We start from the raw sequence: 8,967 nt of genomic DNA, 5'->3' as shown, positions 1-8,967 counted from the left end.
TAAAGTGTCCAATACCTCTTCAGTTTTGTATGCGGTGAAGAGGTCCATTGCAAGCAATGTAGGCTGACTTTGAAGCACAGGTATGACTTGCTCATCGAGCCACTCGACGATATTTGTGGAGTTGACATAGTCAGTCAGGTTGAATTTAACTACAACCCGACTGTCATACTACTTCCACTCCTCCACAATCGTGCTTCCCACTCCCTTACTATAAAAGTATACTAATGGCTGAACTTGGGGAACCTCATCAGCAAAAACTGTGAGTTGTATTGTCCCCTGTCTTTTTTCCCAACCAGATATGCTTCTCGACTAAATCCAAATAGTTTTTTCACCAATGGTGTTATAGGTTTGCCCTTCAAGATACTCGAAGGGTAAAGGGGTTTGATCCATATTGCAGATATTCTGCAATCTGTATCTCCCTACCGTAGCAGGTATGTCTCCCAACTCAAATTCATCCTTACCTCAAAGCATTGAATTGTGCTGATTAAACTACATCCATGCTAATATCACCTTTGAAAAATCTGCTGGTAACTTACTCGCTTTATTGGTGACAAGACATAAGCTACTTTGATGAGTATGCAGAAAACTTCTAAACCAGCCATTACTGAACTTAAAAAGGTATTCCTCCTCCTTTCTCTCTTTATAACCCTTTTCAAAGATTTCTTTACTAATCCGCCTAAACCATCCACTTCGAACTGGTCTTCCTAATGCCCTCCGTTGATGAAACTCTTCATACAACTTTTTTTCCAATTCCTCCCACTTTCTACGCTGCCCTCCACCCGTGATTTGTCGGTCTCCCCCTCCCGCCTCCATGTATTTTCCCTCCTCTTCATCTTCCTTCCAACGTGCCAGATTGTTGACTGGGATTTTGAAATGCTTGGCGACTTCAGCTTGTGTAGGTTCTTAAGTCTTGGTTGGACTACAAGGTATTTACTTTCCATACCACCAAGATAGGACTTGAAGCTTATAACTAATTGTATAAGACTGATAGGGATTTGCTGTCGTGGCCTTGGGGCTTTTTTGAATGCACTCGGTAAGTGGCTTTCTTTTGGGCCCCCTCTTCTTTTTTACTCCCGCATAAAACTTGTCTACCGGAAGTGGTAGGAGTATTGGTTGTATCGTTATTCTTCTGCATATCTTCTTTTCCTGCTTTACTGGCATTGTTGGGTATATGTATATAAAATAGAAATTATTAAAGTAGTATGAAAAGAGGAAAGTATTCGGGTACAAGATTTGTATGAGATATTATCAAAATTATTCTATTTACTCTTCCTTTTCAACTTCTCATACCATTAAACCTACAGACTATGAGTATATTGTTACTCACTATCTAGATTGTCATCAGATTTACTCCTGAGTCACACTGCACAGCTTAATTTCCCACTGCTAAATTTACATTTAAGACATTTTTCACCCCTTTTTCCACTGACCTACCTTAAATCAACCTCATAGCACACCGACCGATTATTTGAGTTTTTACGGTAATTAATATCTTGACATGTGGGGTTGCTGTTGTTGATCCGAGTGTGGTGGTTTTTTGCGCGCATTTGGTGGTGGTTGGCATTGACGAATTTTTCTCAAATTAGAAATGCTAATTTTCTTCTTTGGTTTAATAGAATACCACTTCTGGAGTCTATGCACAGACCTCTACCACCCCTGCTTGTCCCAATACTTCACCCCTCCCCTAGTAGGCTGCATACTTTGCACGCGTTTGGTTTGACACGCATTTCATAATTCTCAATTTGCAATTCGCATTTACCACATCACACCCATTCTCCCCGTCCGCAAATCATTTCAATACTAACCGGCTTATCTAACATGAAATATTGGAAATGATCTGGGGTACATAGCCCACATCTTCCTGGAGTGAGAAAATAAATTTAATGAAAGGGGGGGAATAATCATAATATAACAAAAGGACACACTTCATTACAGTATTATCATACTGGTATCAATATCCCAACCTACTCTACTTCCTCCATATCCCCATCATCCGTATTTTTACTCATCACCATATCTCCTCCATAGCGTTAAAACATAAGACTCCATTTCGCGCTGTCGTGATCAAACAAAGGAAACAACCGCTGAAACATGCATGCCGACAAGGAGACTAACACAACCAACTAGAATGACAACTTGTCCTTAAGCCCATCTCCCCAACGAGACCAAGGGAATGACGATGGCTTCTCTTCTGCTTCACCATCGCCCAAGGTCTGGAACAACTCCGGGTCCCTGGCTGGATCGTCGCCCTCCGCGGCGGGGTGTGCGTCCTTTTCCTCGGGCACTTCATCACCCGTGGGAGTTGTGTGATCTGGTACTAAATTGTCATCGGAAGTTGAGTCTGCTGATCCCTCGGCCTCGTCGCTGACTGGGTCCCCGAAGGCTAAGTGGTAGTGAATGGACAACAAACCATCGCCATTCTCCTTTCCCAAGAAGTCTAGACTATCTGAGTCGAACATGCCCTCATTATCTTCGCTTTGTTTGTTCTCATCCTCAATATCCTCGGGGATCTCAATGTCAACCTCCAATTCCAGCTCGTCCATATCGACTCCAACAACCCGAACAGTGTCGTCTTCGATAGAGCATGTTGGATCAGCCTCGCCGTGATTAAACCAATTGATTGAAACGGAATTTGTCGCAATGCCGACGAAGGATTTGAATAGGGTAAAATAGAGGAATAGTAGAATATTGATGCCTGCAAGGATTTTTACAGCCTTGGGATCCGTAAGCTTGTTAAGGTAAAATTTGGCGTTTTCGACGGAAAAGTGGTCCATTATAGGAAGGCGGGGTGGAGCACGGCGCCTACTCTTTCTGGAAGACTTCGGCGTCAAAAATTTAGCGGCGAGTGACACGGGCACGTCCGGTTGGGATAGACGCCTGAGGGTTCCGCTACTACTGTTGCTACTATTGTGGCTGTGGTTGCTTTTCTTTCGATCAGATATGCCACCACTATTGCTCGAGTGAGTTCCACGGCGGGTGTTTCGGTTGGTTGACAAGCCATCGCAATCACCCTCGATATCATTGAAGTCCGTCGCAACGAAAGTCAACGATCCGAGCTCGAGAGGGATGGGAGTAGTAACTGAAGCAGATTTGTCGTTGAGACTGCCACTACGGGCCATAGCCACAGCGATAGCAGATGAAGGAGAAGAAAGACCAACCCCCCATTTATTCGTTCGGTCGAAACCACGAGGCCAAATCTCGACATCAATCCTTTCCATTTCTGACCAAACTCTCTTCCACGCACCAGGAGTCATGAGGCCATTGGAGGCGTAAACCCGTAGTTGCCATGGCTTCTTTCCGGGGGTGGAAGGAACATTCAAGGCCTTCTCCCAGCTTGGGTCCTCTTCTTCCGCCTTAGAGGCCGTCTCTTCCAGAGGGTAATCATCGTCATCCAGACCTAAGCCGTCTAAAATCATTTCTTCTAATAAGTTGTAATCACCTCTGGGGTGTTCCACTAACAGTCCACGCTCAAAGGTTGTTGGGGTGATATGTTGAAGGACAATATCCTCGGCGCCGGGGAGCAGAAGCAATGTGATGTGAAGAAGAACAAGAGGTGCCTTTCTCTCGTGTTCTCGAGGGTCGTAGGACCCTGAAGATGCTCTTGATGCAGGTGATGGTCGAGTATACAACCGATGACTAAGAGCAGATTTGGCTGAGGCTGAGCCCTGACTCTGCCGAGCACGTGAAGGAAATAGGGGTGATGAAAGAGGAGGGGCAGACTTCCGGGATGAAGCCGGTGACTGCCGAACATTGGCTGGTGGTGAAGAAGTCGGTAAGGCCTCGCCCTCGTCGTCCTCCCATTGAGAAGAGGATTCCCAGGCTCTACCCTTGTGCACAAAGGTATCTTCACTGGTTGCGTACCGTTCTCCCTTAGGGAAGCAATCTCGGCGATTTTCGTTTCCATCTTCATCTTCGGTCTCCACTTCAGGGGCTCGATAATTTTCAGAGCCATCGACGGGGCTTGAAACATGTACAGAATGTGTATGATCACCATTTTTGCTCGGCGTCTCGACAGAAGTTGGGGGTGAGGAAGGCACGCTTTGGGTGCGTGCCCCATCGTCATCGTACTCCTCATCACAACCAGATTCATCTCTTTCCTTACCATCGGAGCCGTCCATGGGAGTCAAGAGCTCCTCATGGTCGTAATTGCTATCGGAAATCTCGCTCTCATATTCTTCAGCAGCCGGCGATGTAGGGGGACTGAATGGTTCTCGGCCGGAGTTCATAGTCATGTTTGTTTGTTGTGGAAGCAAGGGGTAAGGAAACACGTGGCTCCCAGGAATTCGATATGGGATGGAAACAGACGGGTAAAGTTGAAGAAAACGGAAAAGGTCGTTATGTGTGTATCGTGAGAACTTGGGGCATTTTAGGGGGAAATGCGTATGTAGATAGATAAGGAAGGAAAGCTCAGGACGTTGGAATGTTAGAACGCAAACCTGGGAACACTGGGAGGGAGAAAATCGGGAGAAGTTTGGGGCGGGAGGGCAAAGGTTGATAGTTGATAGCTTTGTGGTTGTGGGACAGGGGAAGGTGTTGTTGGCCTGACAGACCGTTGCTATGGGAACGCTCCTGGTTGTTCCACAATCAATCCTAGACGCCGACTAGCCCTTTCCTTGCTGCACACCAAACGAGAAGAAAGTATGATACCGGCATTGCTCGCAAACTACCCGTGGCCCCCCTCCAAGGGCCCTCACTGCTCTCATCCGGTGCTGTCTACTCGTACTCGAGTAATTGCAGGCCGCTCTCTTCCCCGCACAGACTTCATCTCTAGCCTCCGTTAACTGTTGGATACTCGCGGCAGTCCCAGATGTTGCGGTGTGCTTTATGCCTGGTATGATACTGTCACAGCCAATGTAATTAATGTTTACACCTCTCCCCGACCACCACCAATTCTTTACGCGTGGATTTTCCTTCTTCTCGCCTCTCAATGACACCAGCTTCCTTCCCTATAGTGGTTCTTCAAGTGACGCCAAAACTAATACTGCCACCGGTATTAGATGGCTCGTGGTTAGCTTGCATTATGGTCCATCGAACTTTTCGCCCAACTGCCAACACAGCGACGGGCGTAGTCTTAACCCTATCATACCCAGGACGAAACTGGGTGATTAATGGACAAGGATCGGCACGATAATGGGTAATTATTTGTTACCCTACTTTTGACGATACCGGTACCCCTGTTTGTCACCCTCCTGGTTTTGTCGTGATTGTAAACAGTTTGCCCAACGGGGTTAGCGCGATGTATTTATTGATAACAACCCCCCCCCTCAAGCTCCACGCCAATCATGAAATTTTAGCCGTAATGTATCATAAATCGAGTGGAGCGTGATTGAGGGGGGGGGTATATTAATGTCTATTTAACAGCACTTCTAAGGTCTAGCCCAAACCCTAAAAAATAGATTACAGGAAACAAGCACAAAAAAGGAAAACTTCTTCCAAACGTGTTATCTATTCATCCATTCCTTCGTTTATTTGCTAATCTCGACACCGCCAACGGCACCAAGGGCCTTCTTGATATCACCGTAGATCGCGAATTGACCAGCAGTCAAGGTTCCAACTAAGATAAAAGTCAGCATGCGGAAGCATGAAATAGGATTGGAATAAACTGACCCATAAACAGACGGGCACCGATACCGGTGTATGAGCCTCTGAATCCCAATTCCTTAGCGATCTTGATCAATCTAGTAGTAGTTCCCTCGCCGGGAAGCCCCTTAGTCTTGTTGATCTTTGAAAGCATAGTATCGGCGGGTTGGGACACAATGGCAGCAGCGAAACCAGCGATCAAACCAGATCCCAGGTTGACGGTAGTCTGCGCACCGTCGGACATGGACTTCTTATCCCAGTAGGAGTAGACAGTCTCGGCAACCTTCTCGTATACGACAAACTTGGCCATGGTATATGGGACCTGTTTGAATAGGATGGGCCCGAATCCGGAGTAGAAAGCACCAACACCCTCGTTCTTCAAGATCTTGCCGAAACCCGAGAGGAGGCCGGAAGCGAAGTCGGGTTGGGAAACCAGACGGATACGGGTAGCCTCCAACGGGCATAGGGCAATGTCGGCGAAGAATTCGGCAAGTGCCGAAGAAGCAAGGTAGACAGCTGTTCGGTTTTGCGAAGCGGTCTCATATCCCTGGTTTGCCATATATGAGAACTTGATCACGGGACCGTATTATCCTAACGGAGGAGAGAGAGAAAAACACTCACAAGAATGTTGATGCTCTGCTGCTTGAAAAGCTCATATCCCCCAAACTTGAATGCTCCCTGCAAGAAGTATCCAGCACAGGTGGGGCCAAACCCGGTCAAAAGGGCGCCAGCACCCTCATTCTGAACGACCTGCTTGAAGCCACCGACAAGACCACGATTGTAGGTAACGGGGTCAAGTTGAATGCGGGTTTTTACACTTGCAGGGGGGGAATCCAATGTTAGCGCCTCAATATATCTGGTCTGGGGCGGCGGGGTTCCGTCTCCAACAAATACGAAGCAATTTTGCAAGGTATCTTTTCCAGACAGAGGCCCCAATTGTTATTATTCACGGTCAAGTGGTTATCCGGCACCCCATCGATAGCCCAATCAATGGCTCCAAGAGCCCCACGCGTGGGCCCGACATCTGACCGGCTTCCGCAAATCCGACCGCCAAGAAAGTTTCGGTGGAGAGAAGGGACTCGACAAAACCAAGAACAAAGGAAAAGAGATACTTACACATCAACGGGAGTCAACGCACCGTGGGTGACACCACAGCAGACGGCGCCAGCAAAAGCGAAGCGGGAATACAGCTGGAGACCAGACAGCTGCTCTGGTTTCTTACTGGAAACAACGGCTTCGACCGCTTTTGACATTTTTTCTGTAATGTCTCGATTTCCTTTGGGAAAAAAAAGTCGTGAAGAGGGGATCCTTGGACAAGTTCACAAGGGCTCGTAGGTGATGCAAAGAGTAGTCGCGGTAAGCGGGAGTGAGTGGAGAGTTGAATGACCGTACGAGTAGAATGCGGAAAGAGAGGAGGAGAAAGCAGGAAAGATAAAAGAGGACAGTCCGGGAGGGGGATAAAAGGGAAGGAGAAAAAAAAAGAGTCTAGTGCGCCATTTGTTTCAGGGCTAGAAGCAACCAGGGCTTATGCACGTCTTTCCTTATGCGGCTTCGACTCTCCAAATATGGCGGATTGATCTCCAGGGTTTTGTCTTCTTTCTCGAGACTTGGCGCTTGTTGGCCAGAGTAAACTCCTTCCGAGGTTCCGATGCTGTGATACTTTTTTTTCCTTTCTCTCTTGCTTTCTTTGGCTCGTTTTACCTACTCGAGTATCTGTGCCCTATGTATTTTTCCTTCTCGGTCCGCTCCCGTCCAATGATTTCGTCATGTGGACCTAAACAGTTTCACCTCTCCAATGGCGGCTTCTCAGTGGAAGGGGCCGACGGCGAAAGGGCTTAGCGCATAATAAAATAAGCTTTTGATGGCATAGAACTCCCCACAAATGTCGGGCTTCTTAAACTCGATACCTTCAAGAGGTAGTCTACCACGTTGCCAATTCTCGAGCAAATTATACTTGAGGAGCATGGCTGCAAAATCATACCCCAAGAAGGCATAGAGGTATGGTTGAAGTTGGCGTCTGGGGCCAAGCCTGGTCATTAACTTACCAGTTTTTTTTTTTTTTTTTTTGTTAAATCGTAGAATCTATTTGCTTAAAGGTGCAAACCTCCATTATAAGAGCACAGTCCGGCTAAAGCATGGATCCTAGATACAAAGGCACCTCTGCAATAACTGCCCCACACCTCCGATTTAGTCCTTAGACATGCTGGTCAAAAACCTCCTCCACAGGCCTAGGGGAAAACAAGCCAGCCCAAGTCCCTCTGGTATGGGACCAACTGCACATTTGCCCCCATGAAAGCTCCTTCTGCACAAAACAAAAAAAGCACAAAACAGGACCGGCAGGAGCCAACAAGAAAACCCACACCATATTCTCTTGAGAAAGGAAACACAAAAGAAACCCAACAAAGGAAACCACCTTGATAAACCACATTCCCCATTTTTCAGCCGGTCCAGCCTTGGCTAGCAGCTAGGAACATAGGGGAGAACCATGATGCATTTGCTTCATGTGATGAAGGCAACTGACCTGGACGTGCCGGCCCCCAGTGGAGTGATCGCTTATGGCTGGTCAGATGGGGGCATGACCAGAGGCAGTGCAATAACAACCACGCATTGCTGAGTAACCCAGACATTGGTAAAGTAGTAAACCCGACCGAGTAAAAGAACTCTGAGGGGCAGAGGAATAGTCACAACCTCACACAGCTTAGCCGAGGTGGCCACCATGGAGGAAGGGGGAGGACAGGAACCACAATCTGGCAGAGGGACCCAAAGTCCAACACCAGAGGGGGTGAAAATTTCGTTTAGCCTCATGATGAGGTTTGGTGTCCAGGCTTATGAAGCTTCCAACATTCAGCACAGGAGAGATGATCGTGAGGTGGTAGAGCGTGGTGTTGACTACCACCACCACCTTCCCAAACAGGAAGGTGAAAAGCGGGGTCAGGAAAATAGCCGAAGAGAAGCTTGTCATTAACTTACCGGTACAGTACGAGTACTTGTATCACATTAAATTATGTTAAAACCACCTAGGTCTCCTTCGCACCTCTAATTCTTGTAGTCTACGAGTACGGAGTGCACGGCTTCAACTTTGCCGCGCGAACAAACTATCGGTCATCATCACGCTTTGGTAGATACACTAGCCCAGTCTCGGTGTAGTTAAGGATCCGTCTTAGTACCGTAGGCAAGCAATTACCGTATTCCGCTATTTCTCTTTGGTGAATGGCCGACCTTTATTTTATTATGCTTGTCGTTCATGGGCTGTACGGTCTTGTGTAAAAAAAACCTAGGTTCCAAGGATTCCGCAAGCTGGGGCTCGCTTTCTATGGAAGCATTATGCAAGAGTTAATTGAATTTGGGATCTATTCAATGGCTTGCTTCTTCTGTCTTGTTTACCCT

General features: G+C 47.2%; 2 protein-coding genes; both read right to left on the bottom strand.

The window, feature by feature from the left end:
• Positions 1-1,722: 1,722 nt before the first annotated feature.
• GSTUM_00009610001 (uncharacterized protein) lies at positions 1,723-4,437 on the bottom strand. XM_002840811.2 has 1 exon: positions 1,723-4,437. Exon 1 carries the CDS (start codon positions 4,230-4,232, stop codon positions 2,124-2,126), a length of 2,109 nt encoding a protein of 702 aa, XP_002840857.1. The 5' UTR covers positions 4,233-4,437; the 3' UTR covers positions 1,723-2,123.
• Positions 4,438-5,323: 886 nt separating this feature from the next.
• On the bottom strand, positions 5,324-6,997 carry GSTUM_00009609001 (uncharacterized protein). XM_002840810.2 has 4 exons: positions 6,697-6,997; positions 6,202-6,397; positions 5,608-6,127; positions 5,324-5,554 (listed from the first exon to the last, which is right to left on the bottom strand). The coding sequence occupies exons 1-4, from the start codon at positions 6,831-6,833 to the stop codon at positions 5,466-5,468; spliced, it is 942 nt and encodes a 313-aa protein (XP_002840856.1). The 5' UTR covers positions 6,834-6,997; the 3' UTR covers positions 5,324-5,465.
• Positions 6,998-8,967: the final 1,970 nt, after the last annotated feature.

Source organism: Tuber melanosporum, assembly GCF_000151645.1.
Source record: "Tuber melanosporum whole genome shotgun sequence assembly, scaffold_6, strain Mel28".
In the NCBI taxonomy this organism is placed as follows: Eukaryota; Fungi; Ascomycota; class Pezizomycetes; order Pezizales; family Tuberaceae; genus Tuber; species Tuber melanosporum.
This window is presented reverse-complemented; position numbering and strand designations above follow the sequence as displayed.